Below are 26,210 nucleotides of genomic sequence, written 5' to 3'. Positions count from 1 at the left end.
TGGATGGAGCTAGAGACTGTCATATAGAGTGAAGTAAGTCAAAGAGAAAAACAAATATCGTATATTAACACATATATGTGGAACCTAGAAAAATGGTACAGATGAATCGGTTTGCAGGGCAGAAATAGAGACACAGATGTAGAGAACAAATGTATGGACACCAAGGGGGGAAAGTGGCGGAGGGGTGGTGGTGGTGGTGTGATGAATTGGGAGATTGGGTTTGACATATATACACTAATATGTATAAAATGGATAACTAATGAGAACCTGATGTATAAAAAATAAATAAAATTAAATTAAAGAGAAAAAAAAATTCTTCCTACAAAGAAAATTCCAGGTCCAGATGCCTTAACTGGTGAATTCTATTAATCATTAAGCAAGAACTAACAGTGATTCTTCACAAACTCTTTTTAAAAATAGAGGAAGGAATACTCCTAACTTATTTTGTAAGGCAACATTACTCTAATACCAAAACCAAAGGTACCACAAGAAAACTGTGAACTAATATCCCTCATAAATACTGACATAAAAATAATCAACAAAATACTAGCAGCTCAAATTCTGAAATATATATTATAAACACTATATCATGTGCTTCCCCGGTGGCACAGTGGTTAAGAATCTGTCCGACAGTGCAGGGGACACAGGTTTTGCCCTGGTCTGGGAAGATCCCACATGCTGTGGAGCAACAAAGCCCATGCGCCACAACTACTGAGACTGCATTCTGGAGCCCGTGAGCCACAACTACTGAGCCCACATGCCACAACTACTGCAGCCCGCACACCTAGTACCTGTGCTCCGCAACAAGAGAAGTCAACACAATGAGAAGCCTGCACACCGCAACAAAGAGTAGCCCCCGCTCGCCGCAACTAGAGAAAGCCCATTGCGCGGCAATGAAGACCCAATGCAGCCCCCCAAAAATTAAATTAATTAATTAATTAATTAAAATAAAATAAAATACTATATCATGATCAAGAAGGGTTTATCCCAGGAATATAAGGTTGAATTAATATTTAAAAATCAGCCACCATATTAACAGAATAAAAGAGAAAATCCATATCATCATCTCAATATATACAGAAAAAACACTGACAAAATTCAACCTTCATCATAATAAAAGCTCTCAGTGAACTCTGGATAGAAGGGAACTTCCTCAACCTAATAAAGAAATCTATGAAAACCTATAGCTAACCCATTACTTAATGATGAAAGACCAAATGCTTTCTCCTGAAGATCTGTCAAGGATATTTACTCTGACCACTTCAATATTGTACTGGGGGTCCTAGCCAGTGCAATAAGGAAAGAAAAAGAAATCAAAGCCATACAGACTTGAAAGAAAGAAGTAAAACTGAATCTACTTGTACACAATATGATTGTGAGCACAGAAAATTCTAAGGACTCTAAAAAAAAAAATGAATTTATCAAAGTTGTGAGAAAAAAAGGTCAATTTAAAAATAATTCTATTTCTATATATTAGCAAAAAAATTGGAAATCAAGGTTTAAAAAACCATTTAGGAAAGATATCCCATGCTCTAGGATTAGAAGAATTAACATTGTTAAAATGGCCATACTACCCAAAGCAATCTACAGGTTTAATGCAACCCCTATCAAATTACCCATTTTTCACAGAACTAGAACAAATAATCTTAAAATTTATATGGAACCATAAAAGACCCAGAATTGCCAAAGCAATCCTGAGGAAAAAGAACAAAGCAGGAGGCACAACCTTCCCAGACTTCAGACAATACTGCAAAGCTACAGTAATCAAAACAGCCTAGTATTGGCACAAAAACAGACATATGGATCAATGGAACAGAATAGAAAGCCCAGAAATAAACCCACACACATATGGTCAATTAATCTTCGACAAAGAAGGGAAGAATATACAATGGAGAAAAGACAGTCTCTTCAGCAAGTGGTGTTGGGAAAGCTGGACAGCCACATTTAAACCGATGAATTTAGAACACACCCTCACACCATACACAAAGATAAACTCAAAATGGCTCAAAGTTTTAAATATAAGACACGACACCATAAAACTCCTAGAAGAGAACACAGGCAAAACATTCTCTGACATAAATCATATCAATGTTTTCTTTAAGTCAGTCTCCCAAGGCAATAGAAATAAAAGCAAAAATAAACAAATGGGACCTAATCAAACTTATAAGCTTGTGCACAGCAAAGGAAACCATAAACAAAACAAAATGATAACCTACAGACTGGGAGAAAATATCTGCAAGCCATGTGACCAAGGGCTTAATATCCAACATATACAAACAGCTCATACAACTCAATAACAAAAAAACAAACAACTCAATCAAAAAATGGGCAGAAGACCTAAATAGACATTTCTCCAAGGAAGACATACAGATGGCCAATAGGCACATGAAAAGATGATCAACATCACTAATTATTAGAGAAATGCAAATCAAAACTACAATGAGATACCACCTCACACTGGTCAGAACGGCCATCATTAAAAAGTTTACAGGGAGTTCCCTGCAAGTCCAGTGGTTAGGACTTGGTGCTCTCACTGCCAGGGGCCCGGGTTCGATCCCTGGCCTGCGAACTAAGCTCCCGCAAGAAAAAAAAAAAGTTTACAAATAACAAATGCTGGAGAGGGTGTGGAGAAAAGGGAACCCTCCTACACTGGTGGGAATGTAAACTGGTGCAGACACCATGGAGAGCAGTATGGAGGTTCCTCAGAAAACTAAAAATAGAGTTACCATATGATCCAGCAATTCCACTCCTGGGCATATAGCTGGACAAAACTATAACTCGAAAAGATACATGCATCCCAATGTTCACAGCAGCACTATTTACAGTAGCCAAGACATGGAAACAACCTAAATGTCCACTGACAGATGAGTAGATAAAGAAGATGTGGTACATATATATAATGGAATATTATCCAGCCATTAAAAAGAATGAAATAATGCCATTTGCAGCTACATGGATGGACCTAGAGATTATCATACTAAGCGAAGTAAATCAGAAAGAAAAAGACAAATACCATATGATATCACTTATATGTGGAATCTAAAATATGACACAAATGAACTTATCTACAACACAGAAACAGATTCAAAGACATAGAGAACAGACTTGTGGTTGCTGGGGGCGGACGGCTGGATTGGGAGTTTGGGATTAGCAGATGCAAACTATTATATATAGAATGGATAAACAACAAGATCCTGTTGTATAGCACGGGAAACTATATTCAGTATCCTGTAATAAACCATAATGGAAAAGAATAAAAAATACCATTTAGATAACATAAAAAATGAAATATTTATGGATAGATTGAACAAAATAGATGCAAAACAGTATGCTAAAAACTACAAAATACTGGTGAGAAAATTTTAAAGATCTAAATAAAGAGGTATATTATGATCACGGATTTGAATATAATATTGTTAAAGTGTCAATTCTCCCACAAGTTGATCTATAGCGTTAATTCAATTCCAATCAAAATCTTAGCAGGCTTGGGACTTCCCTGATGGTCCAATGGTAAAGAATCCACCTTCCAATGCAGGGGATGCGGGTTCCATCCCTGGTCAGGGAACTAAGATCTCACATGCCATGGGGCAACTAAGCCCGCGTGCCACAACTACTGAGCTCGCGAGCCTCAACTAGAGAGCCCACGTGCTGCAAACTACAGAGCCCACACGCCCTGGAGCCTGTGTGCCACAACTAGAGAAGAGAAAACCCTCACGCCACAACTAGAGAGAAGCCCGCACACCGCAACGAAGAAGCCCACATGCTGAAACGAAAGATCCCGCGTGCTGCAACTAAGACCCGACGCAGCCAAAAATAAATAAATAATAAATATTAAAAAAAAAAATCTTAGCAGCCTTTTTTTTGTGTGGAAATGGACAAGCTAATTTTACACTTTGTATAGAAATGCAAAAGACCTCAAATATTCAAAACAACTTTTAAAAAGAGCAAAATCAGAGGACTTATATTACCTGATTTCAAGATTTACTACAGACCTATAATAAAACAGTGTAGGGCATAAATTTAGACATATATTAGACCAATGGAACAGAACTAATACTTCAGAAATAGACCCACATATATATGGTGAATTGATTTTTTACAAATCTGCCAAGGTATCTCAATAGGGGAAGGAATAGTCTTTTCAACAAATGACAATGGAACAACAGGATACTGCAGGGGGTGGGGGGGGTGGGCGGGAAATGGATGAACATTTACCATTACCAAACATTTTACAAAAAATTAACTTGACATGGAGCATAGAACTAAATGTAAAAGAACAATAAAACTTACGGAAGAAAATACAGGTGAAAAATTTCACAACTACAAGTAAGCAAAGATTTACTAAATAAAACACAATAGCAAAAAGTGTTAAAAAATTAATAAATTCATCTTTATGGTATTAAAGTTGGTCTTCATTAAAATGTCTGGACTTTGAAAACACCATTAATAACTTGCAAACACAAGCAACTGACTAGGAGAAAATATTTGCAATACATATATATGACAAATGACTTGCATCCAGAATATATCAATACAAAAACTCATAAATATTATAATAATCAAATTTTAAAAACAGGCAAATGATCAGCTGCTCAACATCACGCAAAATAAATTAACAGTAATTTTAAAAACTATGCATGCAGTATTACTAGAGCACTGCCTACCCACTAGAATGGCTAAAATTAAAAACACTCACAATTCCAAGTGTGACAAAGATATGGAGTAGCTAGAACTCTTAGTCATTGTTGGTGGGAATTAAAAATGGTACAACCACTTTTGAAAACAGTTTAGCAGTTTCTTTTTTCTTTCTTTTTAAAAACATCTTTATTGAGAGATAATTTACATACCATAAAATTCAATCATTTTAAGTGTACAATTCAATGGTTTTAGTATATTCACATAGCGGGGGCAATGATCACCATGATCTAAGTTTAGAACATTTTCATCAACTTCATAACCATTAGTAGTCATTTCCCAACTTACTCCCCAACCCCAGCTTTAGGTAACCACCAATCTATTTTCTGTCTCTATAGATTTGCTTATTCTGGACATTTTAAATAAATGGAATCACACAACATGTGGTCTTTTGTGACTGGCTTCCTTCATTTTGCATATGTTTTCAAGAATCATCCATGTTGTAGCAGGTATCAGTACTTCATTCCCTTTTATGGCTGAATAATATTCCACTGTATGGATGTATCACATTTTGTTTACCCATTCAGTTGCTCGTTGCTTTGGTTGTTTTAGTTGTTTCTAGTTTTCGGTTATCATGAATAATGCTATTATGAATATTATTTGTATACAAGTCTTTGGGTGGACATATATTTTCATTTCTCTTCAGTAAACAGCTAGAAGTGTCACAATATGGATGAATCTCAGACACAACAGAGTTTACGTGAAATTCTATAAAAGACAAATCTAGGGACTTCCCTGGTGGTCCACTGGGTAGGACTCCACAGTGCAAGGCACCCGGGTTCGATCCCTGGTCGAGGAACTAGATCCTGCATGCATGCCACAACTAAGAAGCCCCCATGCTGCAACTAAGAAGTCTGCATGCTGCAATGAAGATCCCATGTGCTGCAACTAAGACCCAGTGCAGCCAAAATAAATAATAAATAAATTTTTAAAAGAAAATACAAATCTATAGTGAAAGAAATTACATCAGTGGTTGCCTAGGGCTCAGATTTGCAGATAAGACTAACTGTAAAGGAGAACTTTTATAAGTGATGGAAGTAAAATGTTCTATATCTTGTGATGCTGATGATCACACAAATATGTTTTATTATATGTTAATTACATCTCAATAAAGTTAAGTAAAAAGTTAAGTCCAGTAAATCATGACTAGGCAAAAAAAAAAAAAAAAAAAAGTAGGGCCATGGCAGTAAACTTATGTCTTTTTTGGTCTTACCATTCCATTTTTGGTTGGGGCAAGAATGATTCAGACTGAAATATCAGTATCTATAAGCCAGGAGTTCCTAGTATTTCCACAAGGCCAAAGATTCCCCTCATTGTGCTACTCCTCCCTACCTCTCCATCCCTGGCAATCCTCCCTGACAAATTAAAGGGACTCCAGGTAGCAATCAACAGTGTTTGAAATCATTTTCAGCTGGGCAGTAGCCACATGAGGTTTTTTTAAGTGGGTGTACTGTAGCTGGATCTTTTGACAAACTCAATCATTGCCAAGCTCAGGAACTTACAGAGTCCTACCTTTACCAAGGACATCTAATGAAAGTTCCACTTTTGCCTTTTTTATGAAACTGAGGCAAGGGTGAAAGATATGAGACGATCATGGCTCTCCTTGTGGAAACTCACTCCAAATTAGGGTTATCAGCCAAACCATTTACAGATTTATAATGAGGCATTTTTTCACTAGGGTACCTACAAACCTAAACCTTCTTAGGTTTATAAAAGGCTGGGGGATGCTGCTACAAGCTGGCCAAATACACCAGCTAAGTGAGGTCTACAGGAGGGCACAGAAGCAAAGGTCTAAGCAAGAAATTAGTGATCCTGATCCTTATACTGTGAAGTCCTCAAGGGCATGTATGATTTTTGCATTTTTATATCCCCTGGCTTGGCACAGAGCAGAAACCTCTGTCCTTCTGCAAAGAAAAGAAATAATCTGGGGGATGTGAAGCTGGGGCACCTATTCCTTGTCTTGCTGAACGAACCAAGGACACCCAGAAGCAGAGAATTCTTAGACAAAAGCAGGTTCTGAGAACTTCCTTGGGAGGCAAGAATTGATTCTTTTTCAGAACACTTTAGCTCAAAGTGGCTGAAAAAAAGAAAACAAGCCAACAGTACAGGAGCTAGAACAAATAGTAACCTGATAACAAACTCACAGGCCTCATTTGAGTGAGCATTCTTCCCCTCCACTAGGGGCTTACAGTGACTTTCTATCCAAGATAACGTGAATATCTCTCCAGGGCACAATCATCCAATATAATTGTTTGGAAACAAGGATCCAAAAGGTGGACACAAATCTCTTATGCTAAAAAAGATGATGCCTTTTAAAAGATAACTGTTTCCTCTATACAGCCAACTTGTATATAATATGCAGAAGATTTTTTTCCCCTTTCTATTTTCGTCTCATATACTTCAGGACCAAACTCAATTTCAGAACCAATTTTTTAAATTAATTAATTAATTAATTAGGCTGCGTTGGGTCTTCATTGCTGCGTGCAGGCTTTCTCTAGTTGCGGCAAGCGGGGGCTACTCTTCGTTGCAGTGCACGGGCTTCTCATTGCGGTGGCTTCTCTTGTTGTGGAGCATGGGCTCTAGGCATGCGGGCTTCAGTAGTTGTGGCACATGGGCTCAGGAGTCGTGGTTCGTGGGCTCTAGAGCGCAGGCTCAGTAGTTGTAGCGCACAGGCTTAGTTGCTCCACAGCATGTGGGATCTTCCTGGACCAGGGCTCGAACCCGTGTCTCCTGCATTGGCAGGCGGATTCTTAATGACTGCGCCACCAGGGAAGTCCCTTCAGAACCAATTTAAGTTGGCCAGTTCTCCAGTCCATCCATGTCTTTCAAGCCTGCTACCAAAGGGCTCTTGACTGCCCTGAAATTTATTGATCTGACAGGCTGGCTCTGCCTTTCAGAAAGGTGGACCAGATAATGAACCTCACAGTGGGTGATTCGTGAAAGGCCATCAGTTGGTTAAAGGAGTGGCGACAATGACTTTCTTTTATTTCCCTGGGTAGTTGCCCCACCTCCCTGACTTGATTTGGTTGAAGTCCTAGAAACCCCTTGTTTCCAGGGGTGAAGCTTGTGAAGCTTTTCTTTGCACTAATTACAGATCCAACATGCCCAGGTCCTTACCCTGCACAAGCAAGGCATGCAATCACACCAAGAGGCAGCCAAGATAATAGCGGTGGGGGAACATGATACACATGTTTACCAAATATCGCATCAGGCCTTCTCCCTCTCTATGGCTTATTGCAGGCTGGACACTCCACCCAGCTGAAACCAAGAGGCAGATCTCTGTCCTCCCTACCTGAGCTTTCTTTTCTTGGAAATATATCACATCTCAGGGAGGGAAACGGTAAACACCGTCTCTCCAACAATCTGATATGGGGTCTCTGCCTCCCTGCCAGGCCTCACTTATCTATCCCTCCTTAACAGACAAAATTCTTTAACAGAAATCCCATTTGTGGGCTATCCACAGTTTCCCTTCTAGCTGGGTGGGTCATTTTTAAGACTGTAACTTCTTTTTGAGCAGGGTCACTGTGAAAGGTCAAAATGCTGTTATGGTACTTAGCAAAAACATTTCCAATTAACACAGCTTATAACAGAGATAACAGTTTGCATAGTGACACTTCTGGCCTCCAATGTTACTATCACAGTGGCAAACCATACTCTTCCAAGCACACCTTATAGAGTTTTGAGCTACCTCCTCGGAAAGAGGTTGCAATGGAAATAAAACAGAAGTACATGAAGATCTATTTGGAAGGAAGGAGGTGGCTAAAAAACAAACTGAAGGGACTTCCCTGGTGGTTCAGTGGTAAAGAATCCGCCTTCCGATGCAGGGGGCGTGGGTTCAATCCCTAGTCAGGGAACTAAGATCGCATATGCCACAGGGCAACTAAGCCTTCGTGCCACAACTACTGAGCCCATGTGCCTCAACTTGAGAGAGAAAACCCGCACGCCACAACTAGAGAGAAGCCCACGCACTGCAAGGAAAGATCCCGCATGCCGCAACTAGGACCCAACACAGCCAAATAAATAAATAAACAAACTGAAGAGTGAAGTCCTACCTGTACATCTAGTAACTGGGATAAAGGGTCCTTCTTAGCTTATACCAAGAAAGCAAGGGCTGCTGTCTCCTGTAACCTCTTGAAAAGCTGACAACTACTGGAGTTCCTACGAGCTCCAAAGCTACTCCTCTCATGCACTGCCAACGAAGCTTCACTGACAGTGAAGCCTGACTGAGGAAGACCAGAAAGTTTATGTGATGGGCATTTCAAAATTCATAGTTAATTGAAGAAAATGCTGACAGTGGCAGACATGAATAATAAGCTGAGCTCTTCACCAGTGACCTCTGCATTCATCTAGCTTGGCTGTGGGACATTAATTTTGAATCTTCATTTTCCCTTTATTTTTTTAAACAAAATGGAACTACCACTTTAAAGATAATTAAAATTCAGTGTGCTACTTTTTTGGTTTTGACCCACATAAATATATTATCTTTAAAAGAAATAAGTACATAAGAACTTTTTAAAAATTCGTCATCTTCTTTTGGTGTGTGGAAAAGCTTTATTTCTCATAGTGACTTTTCTGACATGCTTGTATGGAATAAAGAGACTTTTCCCTCATTTATAAAGTTATCATACTGTGCCAGGAGCCTCTACTTAGGCATTTCTGCCTAACTGGCAGGCAAACTCTCCAGGTCCCTGTTCAGTACTTTCTTTCCTTAACTGAATGGGCCATTCCCAAACCAGGACCTTTCCCCACCCCTTAGGAATGAGCCCTGTTACCCCCTTCTCTCTGCTTCTCCCTGCACCTTCCTATCCTGACTTGCCTCTTCCTTCAGGATACTTGACAAACTCCAGTTGTCTCACGTGCTTCGGCCAATGAAAAGCTCAGACTTTGGTGTCAGACTGACCTACGTTCACACTATGGCTTTACCACTAACAGCTGTGTGATCTTGAACAAATTACTTAGTCTCTTTAGCATCGTCATCTATAAAATGAGGATAACTGTACCTACCTCAAACAACTGATTAAAGAATTAATTACATAACCTAAGTAAAAGTGCCTAGCTCAAAAACTCCTAGTTGTTCCTTTCCTTTTATCTATTTGTGTCCTTTTTTAAATCCAAGACACTTTCTTCCCTATTCAGAGGAGCTAAAATCCAGCTTGCTCCCCTGTCTCTGATAGTGCAGCTTACCTCTTGGTCCAAGTAAGAGAGTGGACATCCTGGCAGCACATAATCAGCTGACCTTCTTAAGTGGACCTTCTCAAGATGCCCTATGTAACATAAAGTTGATTTCCAAGGTTTAGCAGCTTGTAGGAAAATCCCTCTGCCTCTGACTTTGTGTCTTTCGGCTTTGGTGAATCCAATGAACAAATAACTCATATCAAACTTTTTCCTGCCAAATAGGTCAATTGAAATGTCAGAATCTAAACAAAGACACCAAGAGAGGAAGGGTCAGACAGCCAATGCTTGTGTCACATGCTCGTACTCAGAGTTCCCACAGCAACCATCACTCACGGTTATAGAGAGGCAGTGCAAAACTACAGGCTGTTGTACAAAAACACAATGCCAAGTATGGGAAACTGAGTTATGGCTATTGTGAGAGTCTCAAATCTCAGCTCACCAGCATATGTCTCTGCCAAGGCTGCCTTGCACGGTGGCCAAGGCCCTGTTTTAAGATGAGAAAACATCACAGGGGCTCTCAGAATGGGCTGCTCAGAGGACTCGATTGCCCTGTGAGGCAATATAGGTGGCTCCATGGGGAAAGTGACCCACACTCACCTCCTGCTCAGAAAGCCCCGCCTCACAGCTTTACAGCCCCCTTCTCCCAGTCTTCCTCAACAACCAGTGGTATGCTGGAGCTGACTTACACATGCTTGGCCTATGAGAGATGATTGTTAAATTTTCAAGCACTGTGAGAGCCACTTGGCTTCACATTGGTAGCCATGGTGGGAGCATTCACCCTCAGCACTACAAATCAGCCCCCTCCAACCACTCACCCCACTACCAGTTGTTAAACATTTACTAGCACCCCAAGGGCCAAGAACTCTAAAGTTGAAGTACCAGGCTCCATTTTCCTCATAAGCCTTGAAGCTTTTAGGATATCTCCCCAAGATCTTTCTGTGCTTCCTCCTAGATGTTCACAAGTAACGGGTGCCACCCAGACACCCTAACAATGTTTGCCCCACAAACTAGGGCTCTCCTCTTATTAGCAGTATCTCACTGTTCTCTGGGAAAATAAAGTTAGGTTTCGTTAGGATCTTTAAACACCCAGCAGTTATTTATAGTGGCTATTATCTTAGGATCAGGAGAAAAGCAAAAAGGGTTAGAAAGATGACGAATAGATGAAAATAAATACTCAGCTTCCAATGCAACTTTCACTCAATCAGATGTGAAGCATTTTTTGTTTCCCTAATTGACTTGAACCTATTCCTACAAATGAATGATTCTCTGTTTCACCATAATACTTTCGAAGATACCTCTTATAACATACATTATACAGGGCCTCCTCTGAATCCAAAATCCAAAGCCTTAGTGAGAGTGGAGACTTGAAGAAATAATGGGAGGCATCTGGTGACATTGTCCTACAGTCCTGTGACACATGGGGGTGCCAGCAGACCACCTTTGTGATCTTCCCGGAAAATTCCTAAATTTGTATGAAAAATTTTTAGCAAGCCCCTGGGCCACTTGGTTTAAAGGAATACCAGCTTCAAGATAGGTTTGCTCACGCTTAGGAACAGAAAGTAGAATGGTAGTTGCCAGGGGCAAGGTGGAGGGCAGGGAAAGAGGAGTTGTTCAATACACAGAGTTTCAGTTTTTGGTTTTTTTTTTAAATTAATTAATTAATTTATTTATTTTTGGCTGCTTTGGGTCTTTGTTGCTGCACGCAGGCTTTCTCTAGTTGCAGTGAGTGGGGGCTACTCTTTGTTGCGGTGCGTGGGCTTCTCATTGCGGTGGTTTCTCTTGTTGAGTAGTACAGGCTCTAGGCGTGCAGGCTTCAGTAGTTGTGGCACGTGGGTTCAGCAGTTGTGGCTCACGAGCTCTAGAACATAGGCTCAGTAGTTCTGGTGCATGGGCTTACTTGCTCCGTGGCATGTGGGATCTTCCCAGTCCAGGGCTCGAACCCATGATAAATTGCACAACAATGTATATATTAACACTACTGTAGTGTACACTTAAGAATGGTTAAGATGATAAATTTTGTTATGTGTTTTTTACCAGGAAGAAAAAAAGAGAGAGATAGGTTTGCTCAGTAGGTCTAATCATATGCCTAGTAGCACTGAGGCTGGCTCATACTAGGCCTTTGAGATGAATGCTTGTGAACTGAATCAAAGGCAGTACAATTAGGACAGGGATGAGAGTCAGTGCACTAGGGTTTATGGAAGATGTGCTAACAATTTAAATGACTGAATCATATTTCTAAGGCATCCAGCCCCTGGGTGCCCTGGGACCCAAGGACAAGGCATAGAAACTCTGGGACTCTTCTCCACTCTTTCTGTGCTTTTCAGGTCCTGGCTTTGAGTACATTTTACAATCTGTGCCTCTCCATTTATCCAATTCCTATCCTTCCTCTTTCAAGGCCCAACTCACTTCTTCTCTCTTCCACATGGCCTTTCCTGACCACCACAACCTGCAGAGATCTTTCTCCAACAGGAACCCACAGATCCTATTGCTAGTACTGGCCGGCTATTGATAATAAATTGCCTTAAGCCATCTTCTGCACTTACTCCATCCCTTGAGAACAAAGGCCCTTTATCATACCTCTGTATCTCTCAAATGCCTGGCTCAATCTAAAGCACAAAGCACTAAAATGCTAAAATACTGATAGCTGAATGAAGGCTGAAGAAAGTAAAAGTGTGCCATTTACTTGTTTTCCAATGGGATATTTCAAAGGCACAAAATTGGTCATGAGTGTGACTGAAAGCTTAAGGAATCAGGTGCTCAGGGAAGGTTTTGACTTGAATCCTAAATTGTCACTATGTACTCTAGATATTCAGGGCTCTAGAGAATCTTCTGTAAAGTTCTGCTATGAATCCCTCTTTTGCCTATAAGGAAGTTAGAGGTGATATAAATCAATGTCATAGCATTTGCAAACCAAAACAAATAGTGAATAGTCTAAAAGGTGCTTAAGATCTTCAATGGGCATTTTCAAAGGTCTGATGGCTTTGGGGGCAAGGAAAGTATGAGGTACTATTCAAGGCACCTAAGCCAGTGATTCTTTAAAAAAAATTGTGTGTTGAAGGGGTCAAAGGCTGACTGAGACTTTTAAGAAAGATGGACCCTCTTCAAGAAAAAAAAAAAAAAAGGACATATGCATAATTTTACACAATTTCAGAGTGTGCAGTAATTTTCTAAAGCCTATTCTTGGACTTTGGGTTAAAAACCTGTGAGCTAGTATTCCAAAAAATTTCATGACAGATCTCTTGAGTGTAGACCCAATTCTAGTAGGATGTAGCCAGTAATAAAAAAGTCTTTTTCCTAATTTGAAAAGCAGGAATAAAGGACAGAGAGTATATAAGAGTTTAGGGTAGGACAGGATAGGGAGGAGAACCCCCTGAAGAGCTCTTCTATTTTAACATACTTATCTGCAGGGAGCATTGCATCATCAAGACAGTATATCCTCAAAGCATCCAAACCCAAGATTTAGTCTGGGGTCTAGAGTTTCTCTTAAATACCTTCCTTCCACTTTTATTTAGTAGAAACAAAAGGGTCGCTGGGATTTATCTATGAAAATGCCACAGGTTGTGTGACTCAGCTATCCTCGCGAGAGAATAAAAATCAGGGTGCGTGTCACTGGTAGGGATAGGGGCATAACAAATGATTCTACCAGCTAGGGACAGATGCTTATCAACAAGCTGTACTGAGAAGAGAAAGGAGCTAAATCTCAGCTGAGGGTGGGCAAGGGGCCTGAAGGACAATTTTTATAAGATGTACTAAAGACAAGCAAACCCAGTAGGGAATAAATTGGGAGTAGTTTCACAGTTCTTGGAAAAGCAAGTTGTACCTTCTCCATAAACTTTATTCTAAAGATATGTGAAATACAAAAAGCGGTCAAAGTGCCCTTACCAAACACCATATACAAAAATTAATTCAAAATAGGTCAAAGACCTAAATGTAAGAGCTAAAACTATACAACTCTTAGAAGAAAACATAGGGGAAAAGTTTCATGACATTGGATTTAGCAATGATGACACCAGAAGTACAGGCAACCAAAGAACAGACAAACAGGACTTCATCAAAATTGAAAACTTGTGCATCAAGGGACACTGTCAACATAGTAAAAAGGCAAACCACAGAATGGGAGAAAATATTTGCAAATCACATGTCTGATGAAGGATAAATATCTAGAATATATAAAGAATTCCTAAAACTCAACAACAAAAATCCAAACAACCCAATTAAAAAATGGGCAAGGGGCATGAAGAGACATTTCTCCAAAGAAGATAAATGAATGGCCAATAAACACATAAAAAGATGCTCAACATTAATAATGATTAGGGAAATAAAAATCAGAACCATAATGAGATACTACTTCACCCCCATTAGGATAGCTATTATCAAAAAAATCAGAAAACAACCAGTGTTGACAAGGATGTGGAAAAATTGGAATATAAAATGGTGCAGCCACTGTGGGAAACACTATGATGGCTTCTCAAAAAATTAAACATAGAATTAACTACCATTTGATCCAGCAGTCCCACCTCTGGGTATATACACAAAAGAACTGAAAGCAGGGACTCAAAACACCAACATTCATAGCAGCATTCTTCACAATAGCTAAAAGGTGGAAACAACCCAAATGTCCATCGATGGTTAGAAGGATAAACAAAATGTGCTATACACATACAATGGAATATTATTCAGCTTTGAAAGGAATGAAATTCTGATACATGCTACAACATGGACAAACCTTGAAGACATTTTGCTAAGAGAAGTAAACCATATACAAAAGGACAAATATTGTATGATTCCACTTTCTGTGAGACCCGTAGAATAGTCAGATACATAGAGACAAATAGTAGAATAGTGGTTACCAGGGGCTGGGGGTACAGGAAATGAGGAGTCATTGTTTACTGGGTTTAGGGTTTCAGCATGGAATGATGAAAAAGTTCTGGAGATGGATAGTAGTGATGGTTGCACAACAATGTGAATGCACTTAATGCCGTTGAACTGTACACTTAAAAATTATTCAAATGGTAAATTTTATGCAGATTTTACCACACATACACAAAAGGAGTCAAAATGAGCAAGCTTCACAATCAACTCCAGACAAATATGACACGTGTGTATACAATATAAAAATGCACGCAGTTTAATTACACTAGAAAATGAATGACCATTCAGTCACACTGAGGGTATTAACTGATTAAAAAGCTTTGCCCTCCATGAAGCCAATGAGAAGTAATAAAAAATGTCATCTGTCTTCTGGACATCTGAAAAGAAACTCCAGTGTGCGAGATTGGGCTTTGTTTATTAAGCAATAATGGATTTACAAACATCATCTTGAAATGCCTCAAACACACACTAGAATGTGTCTGGGGGTTGCCAGAACTAAACCTCTTGCCAGAAGAAAATGGCAGCCTAGGCAGGCAGATCTAGCAAAGAGCCCTCTCTTGTCTGCTATCTTACTAAGTGCTATAAATCCCAGTTAACGCCTATCCATGGTCTTTAGGTTTTACTTTAGGAGTACTTTAGAATCTACTTGCGGATTAAGTTCCTGATTTTTTCTTTCTACTTAGTTTGCTGCTAACAACTGCAGGCCCTATTTTTCTTTTTCTTTCTTTCTTTTTTTTTTTTTTTGGCCAAGTGGCATGTGGGATCTTAGTTCTCCCACCAGGGATTGAACCCCAGCCCCCTGAATTGGAAGCGCGGAGTCTTAACCACTGGACCACCAGGCTCTATTGCATCCCAAAGCCAGTTCTTTGAGAAGCTGTGAATACACTTAACATTAGTGACATTAGCATTAATGTTCATAACTGAGGGGAGAGAAGTGCTCCAACACATGTTGGAGATTAACAAGGAGTCAAAATACTTTTAATCTGATATGCTGAGAATAAAACCAAGTGCACCCTCATGCTGTCATTTATTGCCCTTCAGAGTCAGTTAGGGAAGAGAAGGAACAACTATTTTGAGGGCAGAATAGTTATCACCCTTCCCCCGCTACCCAAGTGAAAAGAGTTGTTAAGAGAGGTAATGAATATACAAAAACTCCATGAGAGCAAGGACTACACTTAGATTATTCACCACTGATCCCTACTACCCAGGACCACACTTTGTATACAGCAGGCATGCAATTACTTACTGACTAAGAAAATAAATCTTTGAGAGCGCTATCCCTTCCTCAGTCTCAAACAGGGCTGTGTACTCTCCCACTCTATAGAAGTCGCCTCATCTCTGGCTTGTGGACTCTTACTGAGAGTCACTTTCATCACTTCATTTAACTTTGAAAGAAGTTGGAGAAGGGTGAGGACACGTGCTTGCTAATCATCCTTTTCCAGATTGCCTCATGCGCCAGAATGGATTTTTATTATTGGTCTGTGGCTGCTACTGCTGTAGGAAGATTTCTGCCTGACCTTCCCAAGCTGCTGGGGGATGAATACCGCACGTGGCTGACTGGGAAAATGTGTCTTCCTTTTTTTTTTTTTTTTTAAAGCTTTTAGACTAACCAGAACTCACTGTGGTAAGAAAGTCACCCTTTCTTTCACTATACAAAACTCAAGATGTTGAATTCTTTTGCATAAAAATGATATAATAAAACTGATCTGAACTGGTCCAACAGGAAAAAGGTAGGATCTTGAAGCACCTCACAGAGAGCAGTGGCATCAAAGTCCTATACAGGACTTAGGACTGCTCCATAGGCAGAAGAGGAAAAAAGAAAATGAAGGCCATTTATCAAAGCGGTTTAAATAAGAGGATGGATTCTCACAGCTGGCCTCACAAAAGAGAACAAATATGTCAAGGGGAATAACTGATAGACTAATTGAGTCCTATCCATCTGGCTGAGGAAAGAGCCACTGGTGGGAATACTGAGAAGCTGTCTGTTAGGCAAAAGGCTTGCTTGGTGCCGCATTTGGCGAGCGGAACAGCTTTTAGGAACACTGAACACACGATCACACAACAGCTGGCTGGCTGGCCCTGCCAGCAAGAGGCTCAGTGGCAAAAAAAGGGAGCGCAGAGCATAGGTGTTTTTTTTTTTAACTGGCTTGGAGCCTATATCTGGACTCTCACCTCATGAATACCCAGGCCCTCCAACTTGGGAGTAGGGTGGGAAGGAAGGAAGATTGTGTGAATACATGTCTCATTTTGTGCTTTTAAAAACAGGACTCAAGAGTCTCATTCTGAAACATCAAGTTCAATACCATGCCACGCTAAAGCCCCATCTGTAATTTTATATAATGCAGGGCCGAGTACAGGCATTTGGGGAGAAGAGGAAATCAGGCCAGACTCAAGGAAAACAAACACACAACACTATCTGCATCTCCAACTTGGTCCATACCACAGAAAAACCTGCTCCGAAATAACTGCTCAAGGCAAATTAGAACTCAATTACTAAGGAAAATCTGCCCCAAGGAGGGCTCATGTTTTAAGGAGCCAAACAGCATCAAATTAAGCTGAACTCAGGGTTTTTCTAATTGGCAGTTTCAACCATTGCTAAGTTTTCATTTCTTACTTTCAAAAGTCAAAATGACTCTGCCTAAAATTAAAAGAAGAAATGCCATTTCACCCACTCCAAAATAACAATTCACCAAAATTTCACCTACATATCTTCTACATAATTAAGCAAACCCTTCATATGGCACAAAAACAGAAGCCATCATTCTATTTAAAGTACTATCAACAAATCCCTTACTAATTCCTCTTAGCAGCCTAGCTCTTGCCACTCCCATTAGAAGCTCAGTCACAGAATCCCTCTGCCATCAGAGAGGGCTTGATGCTAGCCACGAACTAGGGTCACAATGAGGAAAGTAGTGGCTTACCTGCTCCTCCGACAGTTGGGATATGTGATTCACAGCAGCGTAGGATTCAATTTTGGGGTTAAAGTGGTTGATGATGGCTCTGAAACAAAGAATTAACATTAATATAGCACCAGATGGAATAAGAGGATAAATGAGTTAAAAAAAAGTATCAACTACCTTCTGGTTTAGAGTATGAGAGCATGGGAGTAACTGTCAGAGAGTAACTGTCCTCTTAGGAACATGAGGTCACACGGGGTGAACTGATTACTCTAAAATGGGAAGGGTTTAATAATCTATTAGACAGAAAACAGAATCAAGCATCTCTGCTCTGCAAATGAGCTAGGGAAAAACCTCACAACCAAACAAAAAACAAAACCAAGCATCCTTTCAACAAGAAACAGGACCCGGGGGGCTGTCCACTAGGGGGCCCTAGTGTTTCAGTCAGAAAGAAAAGTAGTAGTTTGCTCTGCTCTTGGGAGAACAGGGCATTCAGTAACACATAGGCTAAATACAGTCTCTGAAGAAGCTAAGCTTTATCAAAGCCTATAACCAATCATCATATTTGTTAGTTAATATTTCAAACCAAAATTTTATTTCCAGCCATTCAAACCAAAATCTGAGCGTTGTTTTCAAACACTCCCTTCTCCACCACTCTTTCACATTCAAGGTCACCAAGTCTTATCAAATCTACCTTTTAAAAACCTCTGAAATCTGAAATAAATTTCCCTGAAACAAATGTCTTAGTATATAGGTCTTTGTCATTTCTTGTCTGGTACAGCAGAAAAAGCACAGGTTTTAGGCCAGAGGTTAGCATGGGTCCATAGTGATATAAAAGTGATTAAAGAAATGTGGAGAACAGACAAATCTTTCTAACAGAACAATTTCAAATAACATGTGTAGATACTCTCCTCCTTAGGAGGTGGAGTTTAATTCCCATTCCCACTGAGAGTAGGCTAGACTTATTTCCAAAGAATAGAGTAGCGAAAGGGAAAAATAGTATCTTGACAGTAAAGAATCCTGGCGAATACTACCTTAACCAAGCGATGAAGGTGAGTATCACCAGTGATGTCATGTGGCTGTCATGTAACGCCTGGTATGATCTGATGAGAAGGGCACTTCGCCTCTGTTGTATACTTTCAAAAATCCATAATCTCAGAATCTAATCATGAGAAAAACATCAGACAAACCCACACTGGGGTACATTCTACAGAATACCTAGCCAGTACTCCTCGAGACTGTTAAGGTCATGAAAAACAAAACTTGAGAAACTGTCACAGACCAGAGACCATTGGGGAGACATGACAACTAAATGCAATGTGATAACTCTGAATTGGATCCTGGAACAGAAAGAGGACATTAATGGATAAACTGGTGAAACCCACATAAAATATGAAGTTTAATTAATAGCAATGTATCAATGCCCATTTCTTAGTGTTGATAAATGTTACATGGTAATGTAAGATGGGGGAAACTAGGTTGAGGGGCATACAGAAACTCTGTGCGTTATCTCTGCACTTTTTCTGTAATTCTAAAATTATTCCAAAATAAACAGTTTATTAAAATGTGTATGTCTGGATAGCATAATAGAAATCAATATGTTCTTTTAATATAACTTACTGATAGTAAAGGATTATAAAACCATTTAATCTAATATAAGTGTAAGCCAGAAACGTCAAAAGAAACCCCACTATGGTTTGGAATCCTAGTTTGACCACTTGTTTTCCTGAACGATTTTGGGAAGCTGTATGTCTCACCAGAGGAAAAAAATGGGAATAATAATATCTACTTTAACAGTTAGCACAGTATCTAGGAAGGGTACATTGTAGGCATACAATAAATGTTTGTTGAAAGAGTGAACTAAACCTTCAGAGGATTCTTGCAATATTTATATAACAAAGCAATGTCAAATATCTAGCACAATGCCTGGCACAAGCTGGTGCTCAATAAACATTCAATGGATGAACAAATCAAATAGGACAGAAATGGGTCAGGAGCAAGAGGCAAGTTTTGCTAACTTATTTTTCTAGAGGCTAGGACGAAGGGTAGAGATGTTATCTGCAAGTTAAGGTTGTGGGGCTTGGTCTAAATCCCAAATATCCATTGTGACCAAGTGGGGTGTCAAATATTTTTCTCATTCAGAAGGCAACGTTTGGGGGTATTGGCAAGGATGACAACAGTCCAGGAGCAGAAAAGAAAACCAGGAGGCTAAACCCAATGAGAAGATGGGAGGGCAGGTTTAGGGAACTGAGAATCCCACCAAACCTAGCAGCAGTACTAACTTAGTTAACCCAGTGTAGAGTCTGAGTCATAGGGTCCAGCATGCAAAAGTGATGGGATTGAGGAAAGGAAATACAATAGACAAATCAATCTACAATTAGATCTCAGTTATTTTGGAAAACGGAATCTGCATTCTGTAAATACATCTATTTCATGCTTTTGTAGGTTTGTTTTTTTTTTAAGGTTTCCTTTAAATTTCTTAGTAAAAAAATTTTTTTGAAAAGTGTTTGAAAAAAATCCTGACTCGGACTTCCCTGGTGGTACAGTGGTTAAGAATCTGCCTGCCAATGCAGGGGACACAGGTTCGATCCCTGGTCTGGGAAGATCCCACATGCTGTGGAGCAACTAAGCCCGTACGCCACAACTACTGAGCCTGTGTGCCAAAACTACTAAAGCCCGCGTGCCTAGAGCCCGTGCTCTGCAACAAGAGAAGCCATTGCAATGAGAAGCCCGCGCACCGCAGCAAAGAGTAGCCCCCGCTCACCACAACTAGAGAAAGCCCGCGCCCAGCAATGAAGACCCAATGCAGCCAAATACATAAATAAATAAATAAAATAAAATTACATTAAAAAAAAATCCTGACTTGACTGAACTAGGATTTTTTTGTTTTGGTTTGGTTTTCCTAGGTTTGGAAAACAGAGAACTCCAAAAAAACCCTAATGTCTGTCTGGGTGGGATGGTAGCAACCACTGGGGCCCAGCTGGCAATCCAGAGACGCTGGTGAAATTTGGACAATTAAATAATCCCTGGGAATGGAACAGATGGGGATGCTGTAATTCTATTCCCTTTCTATCTGAGGAATTTTCTTGCCAAGAAATAAAGCAAGGAAGCAAGAAAAGAGAGAGAAAGGAAAAAGAAAAAGAGGGAAGAAAGAAAGAGGGGGGCAGGCGCTCAGAGCAAGAAAAGGAGGAGAGAGGGAATGGGGGAGAGAAAGAAAAAAATTGGAAGGCACTATCTTCAAAAAGTACACTTATTGGGACTCCCCTGGTGGTGCAGTGGTTAAGAATCTGCCTGCCAATGCAGGGGACATGGGTTCGAGCCCTGGTCCGGGAAGATCCCACCTGCCGCACAGCAACTAAGCCCGTGCACCACAACTACTGAGCCTGCGTGCCACAACTACTGAAGCACGCACGTCCTAGAGCCCGTGCTCCGCAACAAGAGAAGCCACCGCAATAAGAAGCCCACGCACCGCAATGAAGAGCCCCTGCTCACCGCAACTAGAGAACACCCGTGTACAGCAACGAAGACCCAACACAGCCAAAAATAAATAAATAAAAGTTAAAAAAAGACTCTATTAAAAAAAAAAAAGTGCACTTATTTCCTTCCCTTCTCACCATTACACCTGCCAAGTGTCAGTTGGGTCTGTGGATGCCCTGTGCTTGATATTGCAGGGCATATATGCTAATATTGTTTGGGCAAACTTATCCTGAGGGTATGACAGATTTGCCAGTCTGAGAATTTATATTTGGAATGAAGATAAAATCATCTTCCAACCTGCCCTGTGACATTCTCGTCCCAGAGCTTCAGATATCAGCAAGTGATGGAAGGTCTCCCACCAGGCAAGTTAAGGGACTGTTTAGAAACCTGAGAGAGGTGGAACACTGTACATCCAGTTAATAATTTCTAATTCAGTACCCACAAAGGACACAGAGTATACGTCCCTGCTTTACTTTTCTTGCTGTTTATTTGGGATTGTTATCTGTAAAGTCTGAGTACTAATCTGATCTTCTGAAGATAGCAGGTGCAGGGCACTAGGCCTAAGAGGTAAGAAAAACAGACTGACACTGGCTGTTCTCCCTCCATGCTCTTTAGCAGGGTATTTCAGAGAGGGTTTGGAAGCTTCCTATTAAAGTTCTCAGGACTTCATAGTGTTGAAATGGAAATATGTTCTGAGACAGCAAAGAGATGACAAAACACCAAAACCAGGCTAAGTCAGCCCACACTGAGTGACACATACCTTTGCAGTGACTGAAATACTTAGTTTCTCCTTCACCAGGAAGTTTGGAGGCTACCAGGGTTCACCTGGGTTGTGATTTCACATTTCCCCACCCGGCCATGGTCCCAGAATTAAACTTATGCCTGACTAGCTCTCAGTAGGAGAAAGATGAAATACCAGATTTATGGATGAAGGAGGAATCTCTTTTCATTAGGCTTTCCTTCCCACTGATATCACCTTAAAAAAGATTTACTATCATCTCTTCTGAACATCTGGGAAAAGGGGGAGGGGTCTACTAAGAGATTCTAAAGTAGCTCTCTCATTTTCACTGATCAGCACCTGACAGGTAGCAACTGTCCAGTGCTAAAGTCTAAAATTTGAGGTTCCAGAGAAGAAATAGCAATTTTTTTCTATCAGAAGATGAATGAAGAGGGGTGGGATAGGGAGGGTGGGAGGGAGATGCAAGAGGGAAGGGATATGGGGATATATGTATACCTATAGCTGATTCACTTAGTTATACAGCAGAAACTAACACACCATTGTAAAGCAATTATACGCCAATAAAGATGTTAAAAACAAAAAAATAAATAAATAAAAAGAAGATGAATCAAAGTATGAGTTCAAGTCCCTCCCTACCCATTCCATCCAAAAAGGGCAGGTTCAGAGAAGGTGAATACTGCACGAAGGACACAAGTTCCTTGCCCCTGACTAGCCTGGTAGAAAACAAAGGTCAGTAAGGAAAGAAGGTAACTGAAGAGACGAGGGAGAAGAGTCTTGCAGGAGCAGGAAGCTAGGAAAGGCTTAATCAGGGCATCCCCACTAGGTTTGTACTGAATTGTTATGGACAATATCTGCCCCCAGCCCACCAATTCATATATTGAAGCACTAACCTCTGACGTAATTATATTTGGAGAGAGAGTCTTTATGGAAGTAAGTAAGGTTAAATGAGGTTATAAGGGTGGGGCACTGAACCAACAGAATTAGTGTCCTTAAAAGAAGGGATAACAGAGAGCTTGCCTGATCTCTCTCTCTCTCCACCATGTGAGGACACAGCCAGAAGGCAGCTGTCTGCAAGCCAGGAAGAGAGTCCTCACCAGAAACTGACCCTGCTGGATCTTGATCTGGGACTTCTAGCCTCCAGAACTGTGAGAAAATAAATTTCTATTTTTTAAGCTGCCTAGTCTGTGGTATTTTGTTATGGCAGCTGAGAAGACAAATATGTGGATATTCTACTCTCCACAGAGACCCTGGCATTTGGGCAAAGCAGACCCCAAGCCAGAGTCAGTCTTAGAAAAGTAGTAGAGTGGATAAAGTCAGCTTCTCATGCTGCTGGTGACTTCCTCTCTTCATATCCTTTACATTTCAGGTTATTGTATCCTTCTCTTCTAGAAGAGGATCATTTTGAGGGTCCTATGCCACAAAGTTCCAATCACATATGCCACAAATGTAGCCACATGGGTTATCAGCTTCTCAGGCAGAGTGGACCTGGACCTTTAGCCTTTACTAGGTGACAAACACAGACTTTAGTAAAGAAAGATCTTGCCGGGGTTTCTAAGTGGCCTGTGCCCCAGAGAACACACACACACACACACACACACACACACACACACACACACACACACACACTGAACAGAGACAATGTCTGAAAGGATAGCAGGGTTCGTAGCACCATAAATGGCAAAGAAAGAGACGTGCATTTTCCCTTTTATTTTCTTCTTTTTTTTTTTTTTTTGGCCACACTGCACAACTTGTGGGATCTTAGTTCCCCGACCAGGGATCAAACCTGGGCCCTCGGCAGTGAGAGCAGAGTCCTAACCTGGACCACCAGAGAATTCCCTGTTTGCATTTTGAGATTGGTTTTTAATCTAATATCCGCCCTTCAGGTATTTAAACAAAACCTAGCTTTGCCAAAGGAAAGCTTTCATGCTAAGAAGTATTTTGGAAAAGGGGACTTGAAAGGAGAGGAGGAGTAGGGAAGAAGAGGAAGGTGTGAGTGGGCAATGAATGAGAAAACAGCCACTATGAATAGATTAAGGCTTCTCTTTGACAAAGGTGGCAAAACAATTAAGTGGGAAGAGTCTTTTCAAGAAATGATGCTGGGACAACTGAAAATCTACATGCAAAAGAATGAAGTTGAACCACTATCACATACAGTACACAAAAATTAACTCAAAATGGGACTTCCCTGGTTGGTCCCGTGGTTAAGACTCTGTGCTTCAAATGCAGGGTGCATGGGTTCGATCTCTGGTTGGGGAACTAGGATCCCACATGCCATGTGGTGTGGCAAAAAAAAAACCTCAAAATGGAACACAGATTTAATGTAAGATCTAAAAACTATAAAATTTTTAGAAGAACACATGAGAGTAAATCTTCATGAACTTGGATTAGGCAATGATTTCTTAGGATACCAAAAGCACAAGCTGACAAAAGAAAAAGTAGGTCAAGTTTAAAAACTTTTGTGCTGCAAATGATACCATCAAGAAAGTGAAAAGAGGGACTTCCCTGGTGGTGCAGTGGTTAAGAATCTGCCTGCCAATGCAGGGGACACGGGTTCGAGCCCTGGTCCAGGAAGATCCCACGTGCCGCAGAGCAACGAAGCCCGTGCACCACAACTACTGAGCCTGCGCTCTAGAGCCCTCGAGCCACAACTACTGAAGCCCACGAGCCGCAACTACTGAAGCCTGCGCGCCTAGAGCCCGTGCTCCGCAACAAGAGAAGCCACCGCAATGAGAAGCCCACGCACTGCAATGAAGAGTAGTCCCCGCTCGCAGCAACTAGAGAAAGCCTGCACGCAGCAACAAAGACCTAATGCAGCCAAAAATAAAGAAAGAAAGAAATTAAAAAAAAAAAAAAAGTGAAGACAACCCACAGAATGGGAGAAAATATTTGCAAATCATGTATCTGATGAGAAACCCAGTGAGATACCACTTCACATCCACTAAGATAGCAATAACCAAAAGAGAGTTAACAACTGTTGGTAAGGACAGGAAGAAATTAGAACTCTCGTACACTGTTAGTAGGACTGTAAAATGGTACAGCTACTTTGGAAAGTGGTTTGGCAGTGCCTCAAATGTTAATACACAGAGTTACCCTATGACCCAGAAATTCTACTCCTACATACTTGCCCAAAAGAATGAACACATTATGTTTACACAAAAACTTGTACACAAATGTTCATAGCAGCATTATTCATAATAGCCAAAAAGTAGAAACAACCCAAATGTCCATTACCTGAAGAATGGGTAAATAAAATGTGGTAGAGCTACAGCAGAATATTATTCACCCATAAAAAGGAATGAAGTACTGATAAATGCTACAATATGAATGAACCTTGAAAATATTACGTTACGTAAAAGAAGCCAGACACAAAAGGCCACACATTGTACCATTCCATTTATAGGAAAAGTTCAGAAAAGGCAAATTTGTAGAGATAGAAAATAAATTAGGGACTTTCTTGGTAGTCCAGTGGTAAAGAATCCACCTTCCAATGCAGGGGATGCATTACAGGAAAAGTTCAAAATAGGCAAATTTGTAGAGATAGAAAATAAATTAGGGACTTCCTTGGTAGTCCAGTGGTAAAGAATCCGCCTTCCAATGCAGGGGATGCAGGTTCAATCCCTGGTCAGGGAACTAAGATCCCACATGCCGTGGGGCAACTACTGAGCTCGTGCGCCTCAACTAGAGAGGCTGTGTGCCGCAAACTACAGAGCCCACGCGCTCTGGAACCCGCGAGCCACAACTAGAGAGCCCACGTTCCCTGGAGCCTGCGCGCCACAGCTAGAGAAGAGAAAACCCACACACCACAACTAGAGAGAAGCCCACGCGCTGCAACAAAGAGCCTGCATGCCTCAACGAAGATCCTGCACATGGCAACTGAGACCCGATGCAGCCAAAAAAAAAAAGAAAAAAAAAATGTTGGGGGTACACTGGTGGGGAGAAAGAAGGTTCTCCTATTCTCAACACTGTTGACCACTTTTTTTTTTTTTGAGAAACGGCTGGAGCTGCCCACATTACCCAGAGAGAGCCATCCATACAAGACTAAGAAGAGGTTTTAAAGAAATAAGGCCCGGGATTCCCTGGTGGCGCAGTGGTTGAGAATCTGCCTGCCAATGCAGGGGACACGGGTTCGAGCCCTGGTCTGGGAAGATCCCACATGCCGCGGAGCAACTGGGCCCGTGAGCCACAACTACTGAGCCTGCGCGTTTGGAGCCTGTGCTCCGCAACAAGAGAGGCCGCGAGAGCGAGAGGCCCGAGCACCGCGATGAAGAGTGGCCCCCGCTTGCCGCAACTAGAGAAAGCCCTCGCACAGAAACAAAGACCCAACACAGCCATAAATAAATAAATAAACAAATAAA

General features: G+C 40.8%; 1 protein-coding gene across 7 annotated transcripts in view; it reads right to left on the bottom strand.

The window, feature by feature from the left end:
• Nucleotides 1–26,210, bottom strand: part of ARMH3 (armadillo like helical domain containing 3) — a 175,105-nt gene that overhangs the window by 16,447 nt on the left and 132,448 nt on the right. For all 7 annotated transcript variants that reach the window (XM_061193947.1, XM_061193979.1, XM_061193954.1 and 4 more), the window contains one exon: nt 17,664–17,742. In XM_061193947.1, the coding sequence (XP_061049930.1) occupies nt 17,664–17,742 (79 nt within the window). The remainder of the gene's footprint in view (nt 1–17,663; nt 17,743–26,210) is intronic.

Source organism: Eubalaena glacialis, chromosome 1 (genome assembly GCF_028564815.1).
Source record: "Eubalaena glacialis isolate mEubGla1 chromosome 1, mEubGla1.1.hap2.+ XY, whole genome shotgun sequence".
NCBI lineage: Eukaryota > Metazoa > Chordata > Mammalia > Artiodactyla > Balaenidae > Eubalaena > Eubalaena glacialis.
Note: the sequence above shows the minus strand (reverse complement) of the source record. Positions and strands in the feature narration are given on the sequence as shown.